Here is a 19836-nt window from a genome sequence, read left to right on the forward strand (position 1 = left end):
CAATGTAGTCAATTCTAATACGAAGACAGTAGATGAGTTAATATAAGGGGTAGGGTAGGGGAATGAGATACCCGGGAGAGGGGAGGACAGAGGTCACAGTGTATGACACACTTCAAGGGGGCAGGACACAATTATAAGAGGGCTTTACCTAAAAAATACAATTAGTGTATACTTATTCTTTGTTTCCTCAATGAATCCCAAATAATAAAAAAATTAAAAATAAAATACAAAGTAATTAAAAAAAATAAAGTGATCTGCAAATGGAAGAGTTACTAAATGGCTACAAAGGACTATTCTGAAACAAGAATCATATCTAAAAACCTCTGAGTCACACGCATAATGGCTGCCATTACTTTCTCAGTCCATGACTCTAATCTATCCAAAGGCTTATCTTGCCTTATTTTTCCTGTTTCTATCACACTCCTTACATTTTACTACCGGTAATATTTGGTATTATATCTTTTAACAGGAACACATAAATCAAAGTACGTACCAAACAGTGCATATTGGGTAATACTTATTTCGTTATCTGGAAAACTTTGTTGTGTCCAGCAAACAAATAATGTAATATCCAAAAATGATTTTTCAGTTGGTAAATCATGCCTCTTACTAGATAAGAGGGATTTTCTAAGACTTACTGTTTTATTTTTTGTTTATTCTTCTTTTTTTTTATTCATGTACACCCTCTTATCAGAGTGTCAGACTGCTAGAAAAGAAGTAGGCAGAAGAAATTCCCACCATAGGTTTTCCAAGTAACACTATATGAAAGTTTGTTAGGGTTTAGGAATTGGATTAAGTGTTGCCATGCAGCTATAGAGCCAGGAAGGAGATTCAACCAGCATGTAAGTTGGCAAAAAGTGAAGCCAAACACAATTCACTACACATTTGCTGGCAAAATATCTGGAAAGATTTTTCTACATTCAAGAATGAGTGAGGAAAAAAAATTACAGGACCTTTGAGAATATACAACAGAAACTATGAAGGAAATATCATTCATACTATTTAGCTCAGTGAACATGATTTACTATAGGAACCAAAATAAGATTTCAGAAAATGTTTTGGCCTCCTCAAATGTCAAAAGACACTGGTCCCATAAAATAGGAGCCAAAAATTAAAGGGAGAGGTAAAACTAAATTAAAAAGACAATGGAATGAGTAAAAGTAAAGATGGATATGATAAATAGAGATTGCAAGGAAATTAAAAAGTAGTGAAATTAAAATTTCTACTGAAGGCAATAAAGAAAAGAATTCACATTTCAGAAACCCAGATCAGTGCTGTGGATACAAACTTGAAAAGCCCTTAAAAATATGAAGGAAAGGACTACGAGATGCACAGAATGTGAGAAAATACAGAGGTCAGGGAAAAAATAATTAAACAAAAAACATTGAGATTGCTCCTGAGAAGAGCAATTGAATACAGACATACCTCAGAGACATTGGGGGTGTCACACCTGATCACTAAAGTAAAGCAGGAATCATAACAAGGCAAATCAGATGAGGGATTGTTTTCCTCATACATATAAAAGGTATATTTACAATATATTATGGTCTGTTAAGTGTGAAATAGCATTAGTCTAAAAAACAAAGTAGATATCTTAATTAAAATTATTTTATCCCTAAAAATGCTCACAGTCATCTGAGCCTTTAGAGAGTCATAATCGTTTTGCTCATGAAGGGATTTTCCTCATGTTGATGATCACTGACTCAGGATAGTGTGGGTGGAAACGGTCAAGGTGGTTGAGGTATTTCCTAAAATAACACAACAGTGACGTTTGTTGCATCAATTGAGTCTTCCTTTCACAAAAGATTTCTCCATAGCACATGATACTACTGGATAGCATTTTACCCACAGTAGAACTTCTTTCAAGACTGGAGTCCATCCTCTCAAACTCTGCCACTGCTTTATCAGTAAGTTTATATAACATTCTCCTTTGTTGTTGTTTCAACAATGTTTATAGCATCTTCACCAGAATTACATTCTCAAGAAACTGCTTTTTTTGTTCATCGTTTTGTTTGTTCAAGCAACTCATTTGTTCAAGTTTTATCATGAGATAGCAGCAATGTAGTCCCATCTTCAAGCTCCACTTCTAATTCTAGTTCTCTTGCTGTTTCCACCATATCTGCAGTGACTTCATCCATTGAGTCTTAAACCCCTGAAAGCTGTCCATGAGGGTGGAAAGCAACTACTCCCGAACTCCTGCAAATGTTGATATTTTGACCTCCTCCCATGAATCATGAACATTCTTAATGACAACTAGAATGGTGAATCCTTTTCAGAAGGTTTTCAATTTACTTTGCCCAGATCATCAGCTCCATCTGTGGCAGTTTTAGGCTTACAAGAAATGCATTTCTCTAAAAATAAGAATTAAAAATCAAAATGATACTTTGATCTATGAGCTGCAGAAGAGATGTTGTGTTAGCAGGCATTAAAACAACATTCATCTCCTTATACACATCTCCATAAGGCCTCATGGGTGACCAGGTGCATTGTCAACAGGAAGTAATATTTTGAGAGGATTTTTTTTTTCCTGAACACTAGGTCTATATAGTGGACTTAAAATACTCAGTAAACCATGCTGTAAACAGATGTGCAATCATCTGGGCTTTGATGTTCCACTTCTAGGGCATAGGCCGAGTAAATTTATTATAACTTTTAAGAGGATTTTCAGAAAGGTAAATGAGCATTGGCTTCAAGCCACCAGCTGCATTAGCCCCTAACAAGAGTCAGCCAGTCCTTTGAAAATTGCAAGCCAGGCATTGATGTCTCCTCTCTAGCTATGAAAGTCCTAGATGGCATCTTCTTCCCATAGAAGGATATTTCATCTGCATTGAAATCTACTGTTTAGGGTGGCCCTTTCATCGATGATCTCAGCTGGATCCGCTGGCTAACTTGCTGCAGCTTCTACGCTAACATTTGCTGCTTCACCATGGGCTTTTATATTCTGAGATAGCATCTTTCCTTAAGCCTCAGAAACCAACCCCTTCTAGCTTCAAACTTTTTTTAAGCAGCTTCCTAACCCACTCAGCCTTCATAGACCAAAGAGCAATAGGGCGCTCTGGATTAGGCTTCGGTATAAGGGAATGTTGTGGCTGGTTCAATCTTCTATCTAGACCATGAAATCTTGCTCCTGATCAGCAAGAAGGCCATTTCGCTTTCTCAGCATCGATGTGTTCAGTCAAGGAGCACTTTCAAGTTCCTTCAAGAACTTTTCCTTTGCATTCAAAACTTGTCTAACTGACACAAGCGGCCTACCTTGGGGCCTCTTTCATCTTTTGACATCCCTTCCTCACTGGGCTTACTCCTTCCTTTTACTTGAACATTTACAGGCTAGTATAGGGTTCTTAGTTGGACTGATTTCAATATTACTGTGTCTCCAGGAAGAGGAAGACCAAAGACAATAGAGAAAGATAGATGGGGGTCCAGTCCTTTGGTGGAGCAGTTAGAAAACATACAGCGTTTACCAATAAAGTTCCCTGTATTACATAGGCATGGTTTGTGGGGCCCCAAAATAATTACAGTAGTAACATCAAAGATCACTGATCACAGACCACCATAAAAGATATAATAATTATGAAAACATCTGAAATATTTCAACAATTACCAAAATGTGTCAGAGACATGAAACGAGCACATGCTGGTGGAAAAATTGTTTCAACAGATTTATTCCACGTGGGGTTGCCAAAGAACTTCTTTGTGAAAAGAGTGATATCTGTGAGGCATGATACAGGAAAGGGCAAGAAAACACGAGCCTCTACATGTTCAAATAAAAGGAAGGAGTAAGCCCAGTGAGGGCAGCATTTTAAAAAATAAACTACCTACCAAAAGGAAATCATTCTCTCCATTCCAGTATAAGTAATAACAGAAGTTACTTTGGAAGGCTGAAAACACACACACACACACGCACACACACAGGTGCACACGCACTGTATACATGCACATACTAGACATACACACAATATTTACAGATGCACACAGGTATGTTTACAAATACACATACTGGAAAATAAGTACACTTATAATGAACGTTAGGGTAACAGCATATTAATTGTGGTTACCCCTGAGTGATAGAATAATGAATGGCTCCTTTTTACAGTTTTCTAGATTCATCAAATTGCCTTCAATGAGTATGTAACAATTTTTATAGATAAAAAATATATAAATGTTACCTTCAAATTTCTCTTTCTATATCAATGATCATTTTTGTGTAATTTTGTGTAATTCATATCTTTTAGTTAATTTTCATTCCATTGTTCATTTGTTGATTCTTTTTCATCTTTATCTTTTTTTTTTTTTAATTTTTAGAGGGGGAGTCTGGCTGTACTGCCCACGCTGGAGTGCAGTGGTACAATCATAGCTCACTGCAGCCTTAGACTCCTGAGTTAAAGTGATCCTCCCACCTTGACCTCTGGAGTAGCTGGGACTATAGGTGCTCACCACCATGCCAGGTTAATTTTTTTTTTTTTTTCGGTAGAGATGGGGGTCTGTGTTGTCCAGGCTGGTTTCAAACTCCTGTGCTCAAGCATACCTCCTGCCTCAGCCTCCCAAAGTGCTCAAATGACATATGTGTGCCACTATGACCAGCCCCATTTTCTTATTATACAATAACTGAATGCCCTGCGCACCTTTATGTGCTAACCATGTACCTAAACGTTAGGGTCAGTTAGAGACAAAAATAAGATAGTCTCTTCCCTCATAGACATTCCACTGGAACATCAATAAATGAATACAATTTTAAACCAAAAAAAAAAAATCCAATGTGTTATAAGGGACCATAATAGATTTAATTTGGATTTAGCTGGCCAAGGAAGGCTTCTGGAAGGAAACAGCATATAAACTGAAACTTTAAAAACTTGAAGGATTAATTGGAGTTAGCTCTAACTTTGGAAAACAGTTTTTCAGTTTTTTAAAAAAGCCAATTTTTCTGTTCCCACACTGAAAAATTTAAGTTGTTTTCATTCTTCATCATGGTGTACCACTCACTAAACATTAATTTAAAAATTCTTTTAATTAAATTACGTTTAATGATTTTCACAAATGTTGGTTTAGTTTCAGCACTATGATTGTATTTCATATTAAACTCTGACTAAAAAGATAACGTAACAGTGAAAAAAATTATTTCCATAGATTATGTGGAGTATTAGTGTTGGGAGAAAGAAGACCTTAAATTATACTGGGTGATGGAAAATCAAAGGCCAACTACATTGTCATTAAATTTTTGTTTCAATAAACTAGCACAGTTTTATCACCTACTGAATGTTCTCTTGCAAGCTATAATCAAATGTTATCTTTGTCAGGATTAGTGGAGTGGAAGAGATGACTTTGGCAGAGAAAATAATCATATTACACTTTCCTTACTTATCAGAACCTCAGGTAAACACCATGCTTTATCTCTACATAGAAGGAAAAATGCACTTCTTAAATTGAGTATCATCACCCATAACCTGATATAAGACAAAATCCACTTGAATATGTGACGACCTGGCTCTGCAGCAGACATTCTTAATCCTCACTACAACAGCTGAAGGAACTCACGTTCCTCTTGTTGATCCCAGGAATATCCTCACCCAGGCTCTCTGTGGAGCCACCAGGAATTGGCTACATCTTAGTTATGTTTGGGGTTCATTCAGGTCCTTGCCGGAAACGGATTGGCGACTTCATCTTTCAACAACTGACTGAGCTCAGACAATATTTCCCTCTTGGAATATTGTTGTGCAATTTCAAAAAGAGGGTTGCGTGGCGAATCCAATTAGCTACTAAGGATCTATAGGATGGCGAAGGTTTAATAGAGTGCCCCCCAAATTATGTGAGTTTAGTGTTGAGTAACTTTAGTTGTACCAGAAAGCATAGCTCTTAACAGAATGGATTAAAGAAAACTGCCTACCTTCATAAGATACTCAGTCTGACAATTAAGTTCAAAAACTCAGAGAAAAGGTGCCACAATACATCATTATTGAATATCACTATGGTCACATTCAAAGTCCTCCCCTTGTCCACCTAGTGACCGTAGTGATATTCGGCAGTGAGGTGTGTAGTCCTTTTTCTAAGACGAGTTTGCGAGTGTAACTTCAGACCTGTCAGACCTCGTATGCTTCTTCTTCCTAGCTTTTTTTTTTTGGGGGGGGGACTATTAAATGTATGAGATTGCATGACTTTCTTCTGGATAAGAAACACACACACAAATATAGTAGTCCTCCCTTTCCATAATTTCGCTTTCCACACTTTCAACTGCAGTCTGAGAACATTAAATGGAAATTTCCAGAAATAAACAATTTGTAAGTTTTAAATTGTACACCTTTCTGAACAGCATGATGAAATCACACATCCTGCGGCTCCATCATGGTGTGAGTGAATCCTTCTTTTGTCTGGTGCTACCCACCTGCCCACCAGTAGTCACTTAGTCACATCTCAGTCATCAGATTGACTGCTGTGGTACAACAGCACTTGTGATCAATTATTTTACTAAATAACAGTCCCAATATGCAAGAGTAGTAATGCTGACAATCTGGACATGCTGAAGAGAAGCCATAAATGCTTCCTTTAAGTGAAATGATGAAAGTTCTTGACTTAAGGAAAGGAAACAAAAATTCTGCATCACTTGAGCCCAGGAGTTGGAGATTGTAGCAAACTATGATCACACCACTGTACTCTAGCTTGGGCATCAGAGTGACATCCTTCTCTAAAAAACAAAATAAATAAACAAAAAAATCTTCTATCTTTAAATTGTGAAAAAGTAAAAAGAAATGTTTGCTAGTTTTACTATGCCACCTCACCTCACAATATAAAAGTTATGGCCACAACGTAGATGATGAATGCTGAGTTGAGGTGGAAGTAGCATTAAATTTATGTGTGCGAGACATGAAGCGAAACAAATTCCAATCAACAGCAGTTGGTTTGACGCTGCTGAAAGTTCTGGGCATTCCCTGGGGTCTCAGGATACATCCACTGCAGATGAGAAAGGACTACTGGATTCCCAAAGAATATATTTCAATGCTACTTTTGATTTTTGTAATATATCTACAATAAATAAATATTAAAAAGTCAAAAGAGGAGTTTAATGGTTTAAAATATAGATTTTCTAATATACTTGAAATGAAAAGTGTTCTCATCTGAAATTAAGATGATTAGAATCACGAAGGTGAACCATGAGACGTGTGGATTAGAGTAGCATTCAGGTTACTGGGGAAATTCCAGTGTGGATTAAAGCCAGTGCATATGCAGAGAGGCAGACCGAAAATGGTGGCTTTCACTTTCTATGGATTTGGAATAGAACTAAATGACAATTACCAACCAACATATATATTCTAATCCCAATTTTGGGATAGCTGTAATAATAAATTAACTGGTTTACATATTTTGTAAACAATTATTGTGCCTTTTTCTTATAGAAATTTAAGTGTGAGGAGACTACTTAAGTTCAAATAAGACAATATAAGACAATAAACAGATTTTTCTCAACTCAGGTGTAAGTAACTTGTAAATAACTTAGTCATTCGTTAGGGAAAAAGTAATTACAAAGTTAACTTTACCTTTTACTGCATTCAAATTTAAACTAGTAAACTAGTAAGTTTACTATGCAATTAATATTGGCCAGTTCAGCTAACATATATTAAATGCCTATTAAATTCAAAACCCTGTGTTTTTAAAAATAAAAATTTATATAATCTCTCATTTGGGCAAGAAATTGCCTCATCAAATCCACTACATATGAAAGAACCTTAAGTTTCCTTCTGTATTTGCTTTTGGAATATATGGTCTGACTTTATGAGAAAAAACTAATCACCTGAAATGACCCAGTCTTTAGTTTGAATAATCAAGTTGTGATTACATCATGTTTACGGTATTAGGTTTACAGGGCACCATTTCACCTGGATTCTAAGGCCGACAGCCCTATCCATTTGGCAACACTGTTTTCTCAAACTTGTAGGATCTCCCTCATAGTCAGAGATCTTGCTTCATTCCTGTCAAAGGAACATATGAAAAGCAGAGTAAACTAAATTATGTCAGCAAAGGGCTACCAGTCTTCACCGAGGAAAGAAACTCTATCTGTAGGGTTACATTAATAGACAGAAGTATACCTGGAAATAGCAACATGAAACATAGTTAAGCTCACTTTTGAATTAAGGAAATGATTTTAGTCAATGGAAGTGACATCATGATAGAATGGTTGTTATTCTGTGTTCGCTGAAATGTTAAGGTTGAATAAAACACATTCTTTGTCTTTCAGGACAATGAATGGAGAAGGACCTATAAGATTCTTAAAGGTTATTGCTCTTGCTACATACAAAAATTATTGTTGTATATCATGGTTCTGGCTTTGAGCAAAAATTCTCTGAACACACAGAGATAATGCCAAGCATGATTGATCCAAAAGATATCCACTAACCCTAGTTACCATCCTGGGGTGTCAAATATATCCAGGCATGTTTGTTACACTCCAGGAAGTAGAGGGGTCAGAGGCAGTGGCTAATGTAGAGAAAGAAATATAACCAACTTCTACTCCTAGTATGAAACGTTGTCCTGTGGTATAACACATGGTAAAAGGTAGCTCTTATGCATACTCATTAAAAATGCCTATTAAAGTTCAATAACTGGACCATTCATTCACTGATTTTTAAATAAAAGATAATATCAGGGCATGGGAACATGATTTCATAAAAGGTATTTTAACTTTTCCAAGCACAAAGGCTTGCATGAGGTCACAGAGTCCACATAAACACACTCTGAATCTTGAACCGTGCTTCAAAAATAAATCAGATAACGTGGAAGAGCCTTTGGGGGAAGCAAGGTAAATACTGTACAAATTCTACCCTAGTTGCATCTAAATTAGGAGTACCTTAGGGCTGTAATATGCTTCACTTGATCAGCCTCAGTGTCAGACCATGAACTAGAAAGAGGTGCAGCAGACAAAAAGGAATCATTATCCACGCATATATTTACAGCACAGCTCCTTTGCACAGGGAATAGCACCCTCTTTTTTGCATGTGTTCCAGACTTAACCTTCCTTTGGCCTTGGAATTTATCTGGCTTGTTTTACTCTGTAGCCAGGTTCTGAAATATCGAACACAGCTGTAGGCAAAGGAAGATGTTGGTCAAAAAGATCACCCAGAGGTACCATAATAAATGAAATGAAACTAACATACATAGAATCAAGGAAGTTTTGCCTTGGTACCATTGACTCTCCTGGTTCATTTGCATAGAAACTCAGAAGAAAACAATGAAATAAAAAGCCAAGCAAACAAACTGAAGAAAGGACACTCTTTAGAGTCAAATGAGGGAGCCAAGCGCCATAAATTTCCTAGTGGTCCGGCTTGTAGCTGTAGGAGATGGAGGAACACAGCTAAAGAATGTTGCGGGGATTTTCATTTCCAAGAGGGACCCGGGCACCTGTTGATGTATTTTGCAGGCCCTTGAATGATAGCAATTTACGAGGCTATTAGTACTAAGCCCAAGATTTATCAGATGTGCTGTTTGTGTTATGGCCAATATAACCTCATAAAATTTGGGTTTCCCTGGGTTAAAATGGAATGTTCTGCAATTGGAGTTATTTAGAGCATTTAAATCGGTTAATCTTACAAGAACGGCGCATTTAGCCCGCCTGTTAGAAAGCGTCTTTAGGGATTCCTACCAGTTGCAGAGCCAGGCTGGAGCGGGCGGTCCATTGCTGGGTGAGGTAACACCGAGGCCGCGGGGGAAGAAGGAGTCCTGGAGACCAGCCGGTGTTTCTCTGACCCATCCCTGCCAACCGCAGCCAGCTGGGCCGGGCGCGCCGCGAGCGCGCGTGTGCGCGGGGCCTCCGGGAAGGGCTGCTGCGGGGAAAGCGCACATGGGAAGAACGTGAGACGACGCGGACAGCAGAGCGACAAGTCAACAAAGTAAGTTCATCAGGTCAGAGACATAATAAACGGTGTGAAGGAAAAAAAATAAACAGAGAAAGGAGAGAGAAAACAAGACCCATCAATAAATCCATTCAGCAGATGTTTTCACACTGGCTGCCAGGACCTGTCTGCCCCCAGGAGGCGATGGCAGAGGCCTGTCAGTCTGAGCCGACTGAAAGAAGCTGCCTCATTTCCCACCTCCAGCCCAGCGTTTTGAACACAGCCGCGGCACTGTCGCCTCGCAAAGTGGGAGACACTAGAGCAGCTTTTAAACACTAACTAACGGTCAGTCCCAATTCTGAAAATTCTGTTCTGAAATTATTCCCTAAGATTGTTAATAAAATGTATGGGTGTCTCTAAAAATTACCAAATAAATGGGTCTATTTTCACACCTTTCCTTTTTCAAGCGATGGTATAGAACAATGACTTCTTCATGGTTTTTGTGGTGTAATCCCAATACTATAAAATACTCATTTCATTTATAGAGTATTAAATATATTCTCAGTGATTTAGCGACATTATTATTCTTCATGCTTCTCGAGTTACCCAATCAAAGAATCAGAATTTGGGAGCTTCTGAAAGATTCATTTAGTCTATTTTTCTGTCTCCAAGAAAAACAATCTAAAATACAGATAGGCAGCTTATTTAAGCATCAGTACTGCACAGAAAGCTTTGTCCCAAAAAGAAAAATTTAAAAAAATTGCTACACAGTGAATATTTTCTCTCTTTTCAACATGAGGGAATTTGTAACCTTTATGCTGTTTTTATGAGTCTTTCCTAACAAATATGGAAAATAGCCAAGCAGTGGTACAAAACATGATAATCTCATGCCTATGGAAACTGATGCTCCAGAAGGTTAACAAAGTCATTATAATACAAGTCGAATTCCTATAATTTTTTATGTGCACGCTCTTATGTGTTGATCCACCTGACTAGCATTTAGTCTTTTAAGACTTGATGCCAACATCCCCCTCCTTGGTGAGGCCTTGCCTTAGCCTTCTTGCTGGGTTAGGCGTGCCTCTGGCATCCGTCACATGCTGTCACATGTCCTCCTCAGCTTGTATTCCTAGCACACAGCTTAGTACAGGTACATCCTAAGTGTACAAGTTACTCAGTGAGACGGCTACTAGATCTACGTACCATACAACTGTACTCAACGTGCACATACTATGAGGTTTTATGTAATCGTGCATATTAGTTAGTGCTACATGTCATGATGATAAATACATATTTAGTCATAGACCATAGGCAGAAACTTCCCAATTTAGTAAAAATCATGAATCACATAAAATTAACTTTAAAATAGATTATAATTAATGCCTATGTTATTACCTACATTAGCTCTGCAGAATAATCAAGCCATCAACCAGTGAGAAGGTGTTTGTCACATGCTCAATTTGGGGCATTTGCTTTGATGATTGGGATGGCTTGATCAAGTATCTAGTTCTAGTTTTGATAATTTTGACACTTTTACAAGGGTCTAACTCTCTACTTTTCTTGAGTGCCTCATGTTCAAGGCCCTGAGGTCATAGAAGTAAGATTGATATAATCTCTTCTCTCATGGAATTTATAATCTTAGGAAACAAATACACATAATTATGACTTCAAGAATTTTCAGCAGAGGAAAGGGAGCTTTTCTGTATGGGATCTATAACACATAAGTACATATTTTGCTGAATATTTGTAATATCTATCTCTCCTCTTTCTCTTCTATTATAATTTCTTTTTCTTTCATGTGTAATCCACTGCAAAGGCTCCTAACTGATCACTAACCAGTCCTGTTCCTTCCAGCAAGAATGTTCTTCTAAAGCCCTCCGTAAGCAAGAAGTTAATGCAAAAGGGCTCCAAAGGTGAACTCAAATTTGAAGAATTGCCTCGGCCTGTCATTTGGCCCTCATTGAGAGTCTGGCCTACATTTCTACATTTTCAGCCTCAGGTCATCTATTTTGTTCCAGGTCTAGCCAAAATACTATCTACTGTACAACAAAGATCATCCCCAGGGCTGTGCTAAGACTTTTATAAGCTGTGAGAACTTTTACCTTTGTGGGCCCCTTCCTTCAACAAACATTAAAAATTACATTTTAGGCCTATGTTGGGGTACATTGGTTTATTATTGCATATTCATATTATTATATTAATTTTTCATCTGATTAAGAAATTAAAAATGGAAACATTTGGCAGGCTCCTAACAGTATCACGCACTCTGAGCATCATGTCTGCTGTCTCTAATGGCTATGCTGACCCTGCTCATCTTTGCTTCCGCCAGTCCTTCTTTCCATATCCCCGTCTACATCCAGCGTTCACACACATCTTCTGATGTCCACTTCAGGTTTTATATGGAGTCTTCTCTGAGTGTCCAGGTTAAGTGTCCTTTCCCCCTCCATCCCATTCCCATCGCACTTTGTTGTGCTCTTTTTCCCTTCCATAGTCTTGTGTATATTAGAGTTTTTTTTTTTTTTTTTGTAGAGACAGAGTCTCACTTTATGGCCCTCGGTAGAGTGCCGTGGCCTCACACAGCTCACAGCAACCTCCATTTCCTGGGCTTAAGCGATTCTCTTGCCTCAGCCTCCTGAGTAGCTGGGACTACAGGTGCCCGCCACAACCCCCGGCTATATATTAGAGTTTTTACATGCAAAACTATTCATTGAGCTCATACTATGCATCACACACTATGTTTGGACTATTTAAGTATAAATATAAGTGCTATATAAGAAAAATGCAGGGTGTTCCGAAAACTTGTAAGGAAGAACTTAATGAAGAGGTTCTAGGGATCTTCATATAAATTAAATATTTGAAATGTGAAGGATAAATTGCAATTGACCAGATGAAGAATGGGGGCAAGATACATTTTGTGTGTGTGAATGTGTGTGCATACGTGTACGTGTATGTGAAATAATCATTCCCTGTAGGATATTAAAAGATTTTGAACCAGGAACTAGATACATCTCATCTGTTAACTTATTTTCTGCTGCATTTGATATCTTTTCTTATGATTTATCGAAGCTAAATAATTCTTTATGTATTAGGATTATGTAATAGATTTTTGGAAATGAAGAGTCATGTTTTTTGTTTTCAGTTACATTATCATGTTTTAGATAACTGGGGCGACCGAATGTTTTATGTCCTGATGAATAGCTCAGTACTGTGAGGACCCCATGTAAATCACACTACCTACTACTTTCCTTTCCTTAAAAAAAAGTCATATTTAATGCTTTACTTGAGCTTCACAGAAACCTTATAAGATAACAGAGTAATAGTTTGCTGATTGATAAGCAAAGTATAAATATTAATCATATTATAAAACTTCCCAATCCAGCAAAAACATCCTACCTATCCAGTGTCTACCAGAAAGAATATTACAATAAATATAAGAGACAAGTAACTACTTGTTAAACAGTTGTTTTCTATCCATCATATGTAAGTGTTCCTATTCATCAAATATCTACTGTATAAGCAAAAGGCAGCAGACCCTCTAATGGGTTGTATGGACAGCAAAGTGAATTAAGAATGGCTTCTAAAGTGGGTTGACATCCAAAGTTTAAGCACTTTATCCCTAGTTAATAAGTTCCATGAGGATGTGAGCTTTGTCAGTTATATATTTCTATGTGTGTATTTTCCATAAACATGTTTTTGAATTAAAAATAAATTAATAAGGAGATATATAATCATCCTTAAGTTCTTACTATAAGGACAAAATATGGAAGCATTATTCAAAGTAAATATAACATAATAGAATCAAGAAACAGCTTTAAAAAATGAGAGAACTAGAGTCCAGACAAAGCAATCACCAAAAGACAATACTCCGAAATTAGCATGGGAGCCAAGAGATAATGACAGGAAAGTCCCAGGGATTTGAGGGTCAGTTTTCCTTTGTGTTTTAATGTGGTTTCCAAGTTTTTGGCATATCACCTATGTTAAAACTTTAATTAAGAAAAATGGTAAACGTTATTTATTTAAACTAAACAGTCAAATCTTTCAAGCACTTCCTTCGGACAGATTCATAATTGTTGGATCTAGGAGCAGACACGGGTCCAATAGGACAATAGCAGAGAAGAAGTTCATTCATTCTCAAGAAGACTTGACTGCAATTATGTGCTTTTACAGATAAAGTCTGGCAGGGAGAATTGTGACAATCCAGTAAGCCATACCTTACCATGGTGCCTATTAGTTACCAAGTTATCATAAAATGGCAGGCCACTTCTATTTCAGATGAGCTTCCCTCCTCATCATTAAGAAATATCCCTGAGGTTGAAACTAGATTATATTCTTCTATGGTAGCTGAAATTGGCTGAAGTATTTCCTAAAGCAATTTTTCTCTGTTAGCAATTTTAATAGGAGATACTTTTATCTGCGGTTATTTTTTGTACTTCTAAATACATACAAAAGTGCATGTTTCTTTCTGGCATTGTCAGAAAATTAAAATTTCAAACAGTTCAGAACCTTTCGTTACTACATATAGGACGGATATCCAAATTAATATTTTGTTTTTTAAGCACTATTGGAAAATGTGCCGTGTCCCCTGAAATGAATAATAATCACTCTCCCCCATATTTAGTAAAATATCTTTTTTTTTTTTTTTTTGGCCGGGGCTGGGCTTGAACCTGCCACCTCCGGCATATGGGACCGGCACCCTACCCGTTGAGCCACAGGCGCCGCCCTTAGTAAAATATCTTTTAATATATTATGTTGAGTATTTCGTATGCAGTACATACAGTAGTCTTTCTTTTTTCAGGTAATTTCACTGGGGACTCAGTTTTGATTTGTTACTTAGACTGTCAGGGAAATATTTCTAGCTTACTGAGATGGGTAAGACAACTTTTTCTTAGATGGCCTTTCTTAAGGCCACTGTTCTTAAACATCTTTTGTTCCCTCCCACTGATAAAAACTGTCAAATTCTTTTCACAGAAGGGTTATTATGCACCTATTTTGTAAATTCCTCAATATTGCCTTTCTTACTTGTGGGGCATAGGCATTGCCATATATTTGAAAGGTGGACAGGGATCATCATAGGAGCTCTTTGAATAGCAAGCATAATGCTTTTGCTTAGAATGAAATATTTATTTAAGGGTGGAATGCTAATGCAGATTACGAAGTGGTAAAACCCATGGGTTAAGGAGATTTTGTGGTTCTTTGTTTTATAATAACAACAATTTTTGTTTTTGTTTCTATTTTGTTTTGCTTTGCTTTCTTGTTGCTATTGCTCAGGGATTTAATTTATGGCTTCTGGGTTTTTGCTTTGTTCTGGATGGTTTTCCCCTTGCTTCTAGACACGTGAGTGGTTACTCATGGTCTATAATCAATAGCATCATGCAACCCCAGCAAGTGCAAATAACAGAAATCATAAATCAAAATGTATAATCCTTGAAGTATTCAGGATCATTTGAACTAGTGTAAATAAAAGATAAAGTCTACAAGTAAAAGAAGATAATCATGGAAAAAATAAATAGGAAAAAAACCCACTAGGTTTCCACTTAAAGTCTTATTTCTAAAGCCATTGTTTAAAAGAACATAGCCTTCCTTATTTGGTGCCATGAGTAAATTAAATTTAATTTTGGCTCACAGTGTAGTGAATTTCAGAAGTCTTGGCCTTCTGAAAAATTAGAATTGTAAATATTCCTAGAGGTTATTTTGTAAGATGCCAGGGTCTAGTGGGAATTTACATATTTAATGTCTTTGTATTATTTAGGATGGGTGTAGAAATATTGGTTAATTTTAGACTTTGTGAAGCTATACATGTATGTTAATAATTTAAAAGTAGCTATTAAATAAATAGAAATAATATGCATAACTCTAAAGCAGGCAGAAAACATGTTTAAAAGGCAAGACCAACAATCTCAAAATAAGTGGAATAAAAATGAATCACTGGAAAAACTGAATAAATACAAATCACAAAATAAGATAATAGAAACAAATCCCCATATGTTAACATGAATGCACTGCATTTACCAGTTCAAAGCTGGAGGTAGTCAAACCGAATTAAAAATTTAAAGGCTATATTATTTGGCAGAGAAAAATTAAATTTAAAAGTTCTATGAAGAAATATAAATCAAATACAGTAAAAAAAGTTAAATCCTTGTCAGTCATATAAAAAACAGACATGATATAGAGAAAAAATACCATGGAACTAAATAACATGGAAACGTACCTAGGAAATAATAATGTGCAATCAACACAAAAAATTCTAAACTTGTAGGTGTGTAATTATAGACTCATAATATAAAAAAATGCCCTACCAGGAAAAACTGAAAAAAGCTATATTATAGAAAGGGTTTATAACAAAAATGATTGAGATTATAAGAGATTTGAATACCACAGTTGAATAGTTTGAAGATGTATCGAATTTTGCAGCCAGTAAACATCCTCAAGGACATGTGCGTAATACAAAACTGACCACTGCAATAAAGAAAATGTCAGCAACACTGAAGAATTAATAACTACCACGGATTTTTATTCAGCCTTAAAAAGGAAGGGAATTCTAATACACGCTACAACCTGGATGAACCTCGAGGACATCATGGTAAGTTAAATAAGCGAGTAACAAAATCTCTAACATTACCTAATTTCACTTATATGAAATACCTAGAATAGTCAGTCACATTAACAGAAACAGACAGTGATGGTCTGGGAGCTGGAGGAGGAAGATGGGTTGGAAGAGAGCACTCACTGGGTTAAGAGTTTCACTTTGGGAAGATTAAAAACGTTCCGGAGAGGGATGGTGGTGATGGTTGCAAAACAATGCAAATATAGTTAATGTCACAGAACATGTGCTGAAAAGTGTTTAAAAGAATAAAATTTCTATTATATATATTTTATAAAAAAACAAAGAATTAATATCATCCAGACCCTATACAATGAGCACATTATAGTCAGAGAAATCCATTATTTTAAAAAAAAGCCACATGTTACAAAACTTAAAAACAAACACCTAAATAACTACATACCAAATAAGAAATGATAATAATAATGATTCAAATCAAACAATAATAAAAGAAATAATGTTAAAACTCAAGAGATGCAACTATAATTATAGGATATGTATGTAGTCTTAGATACATGACTTCAAAGGAGAAAAGCCAAATATTAACAAACTAAGCATAAAGTTATGAAATATAATTTTAAATATATCTTTATAGAAATATTCAAAATTGTATGAGTAAACAAAAATTTCAAAAATTTTTATGGATAAAATTTTAAAACTTTATTATATCTAAATAGAGCTAAGTAGATGAGAAGGCACAATATATTCTGAAAAACTCATTGCCATAAAGACACCAGCTATCCTGAAGTTAATCTCTAATTTCTGGAACTTTTCAGCTTATTTTAAATATTGTATAGAAGAGCAATGACCGAGACAATTTTAAAATAAAGAAGAAGGGGGCAGAAGAATAATTAGACATCTGTACTTACTGAAAATTAAATTATTTAGATGATATAGTATTAGTACAAAAGTAAATTAATGGAATAGAACAGAGAACCCTAAAGTCAACCAGAATCCAGGGACACTGGATGTGTAACATAAAGGCCCTACAGATTAGCAGGTAAACAGACGACGCCGATAAATGATAGGTACAAATGCTCACGCACAGGGACAAAAAGGAATCTGGAAGCCCACCTAATATTAATGAAAAAAACAATTGATAGTCACCAAATGTAAAATGCACAATTTTAAGTAAAAAAATATGGAGAATGTAATTTTGAAGTGGGAAAGCAAAGGAATTCAAATACTTTTATTTATCACAAGCCAGAAAGACATTAAGTCAGAGACTGGGAATAAATACCTGCAAAGCATAACACAAGGCGATGTTTAATATCAAATATGTGTGTGTTAGATATATCCTAAAAATAAATAGAAACAGAAAAGTGGGTAAATATTATAAAAAAGAAATTTTCATATAATGAACTATTTCCAGTAAGCCAAGAAATACAAACATAGACGCAACCTCAATGGTAATTAAGAAAATGCCCTTTTAAACTATCATGAGATACCATTTTATATTGACATTGATCAGAAATTTAAAAAATCTGATAATACCAGTAATTACTGAGATATAGAAAATATAGAACAGGAGAGACCTATGTACTACGGTACTTGTAGGAGAGTAAATTGTTTTAAACATTTTAAAGAACAAGTCACTAAAATTTAGTAAAAATGAAGATGGACACTAAAAAAAAGCAAGCAAAAGAATACAATGAAATGATTATTTGTCTTAAAATTTTGCAAATCAATATCACATATTAAGTGTATAAATGAATGTAATAAAATAGGAAGAAATACGTGGAAAAAATAAACAGCACATTGGGAGGAAAAGGAGTGGGAAGGGCACACGGTAGAAGAAAGATGTACAGGCAACTTCGGTTGTGTTTGTAATGTTTTATTTCTTCAGCTGAGTGCTCATTGTTATAGTCTTATTATTTTCACTGTATATGAATAGAGGTTAAATGTGCAATAAATTTTTGAAAATAAAATTAATGCTTATCACCAGTATGATTATAATAATTAATATTTCATGTACAAATAGTTTTATTGAAAAAAACTATCTTTTTTATAGAAGGAAACATGTTTTGTATTTTGGAAAATACAAAAATAATGAATGAGAGAGAAAAAGAGATAAAAGAAGAAAAAGTCAAAGCAAATGAGAAAAGAAAAATAATCACGGAAATACTTCCTTTTACTAAATTTAAGTATACTAATTTACCTTTAGAACATATATTCATAAGACATCCAGTACTTTGTACCAATAGTTTCACTGATAGATAAATGAACACACAGTCACAGGTATAATTAAGTATATTTTATCTTTATAATTTCAGCGTATTATCCTTAAATTCATCCCAGGGAGATAACTATTAATGATACTAAGAGGCTGAGAAATTAGTGCAGAAGTTTACAAATTGGGAACTTAAAATGAGGGTTCTGGACAAAAAGAATAAGACAAATTAAAATGTGCAAACTTCAAGAAAATAGTTCAAGCCAGTAGGTACAGGCCAGTATGCTGGACTACAGAAGGAAATAGTAGAGCTTCTACTCATTTTAAATTTTAAAATAAGAATGCAAGAAAGCAAATAAACTATACTAATATTTGAAATCTGGAGAGACACTAGCATTTATACTCAGTTCCTCATCAAGAGTGACATGCATAGACTCTATGGAGACATTCTAAAATAGGAAGGGGAGGCTAATTTCAAAACTTACTATACACACGGTAATGAATCAGCATGGTCCTTACCTAAGGATAGACGTTTAGATCAATAGAATTGAATTCAGATTCCAGAAATAAACCCTTACATCTATGATCAGTTTATTTTCAACAAAGGTGCCAAGACAATTCAATGGGGCAAAAAAATTTTTAAATTCTTAAAAGTATTCTGTAACAAATGGAACCGCAACAACAGAAGAACCATCACTACATTTCTGCAAAGGAATAAAATTAAACCCTTTTCTCACGCTGTACATAAAAATGAACTCATAATGGATCACAAACTAAATATAAGACCCCAAAGCATAAAACTCTCAGAGGAAATAGAGGAGTAAGTCTTCATGCATACAAAACCAAAAGCAAAAGTAACAGAAAATGAACAAATTTGACTTCATCAAGACTAAACACCTTTGTGTTTCAAGGGGCAATATCATGTTAGTGAAAAGATGCCCCACAAGTCGGGAAAATATTTCCAAATCATATACCTGATAAGAGACTTGTAGATGGAACAAATAAAATATTATTACAACTCAATAATCGGTAATGAAAAGGCAACATAATTTAAAAATAGGTAAAGTCTCTGACTGACATTTCTGGAAAAAAGATGAGCAGATGAAAAGATATTCAACATCATTGGCTATCAGGGATTTGTAAATCAAAACCACATGAAGTACTTCACAGCAGCTAGAAAGGTTTATCTTCAAAAAGACATAATAGCAAGTGCAGAGGAAGATGCTGAGAAATTGGAACTTTCCTGTGCAGCT

General features: G+C 35.6%; 1 protein-coding gene across 7 annotated transcripts in view; it reads right to left on the reverse strand.

Moving 5' to 3' along the window:
* Positions 1 to 19836, reverse strand: part of HDAC9 (histone deacetylase 9) — a 1013994-nt gene that overhangs the window by 269431 nt on the left and 724727 nt on the right. For all 7 annotated transcript variants that reach the window (XM_053609475.1, XM_053609477.1, XM_053609481.1 and 4 more), the window contains one exon: positions 9626 to 9806. In XM_053609475.1, coding sequence (XP_053465450.1) covers positions 9626 to 9806 — 181 coding nt within the window. The remainder of the gene's footprint in view (positions 1 to 9625; positions 9807 to 19836) is intronic.

The sequence above is a fragment of the Nycticebus coucang genome, chromosome 11 (genome assembly GCF_027406575.1).
Source record: "Nycticebus coucang isolate mNycCou1 chromosome 11, mNycCou1.pri, whole genome shotgun sequence".
NCBI classification, from domain to species: domain Eukaryota; kingdom Metazoa; phylum Chordata; class Mammalia; order Primates; family Lorisidae; genus Nycticebus; species Nycticebus coucang.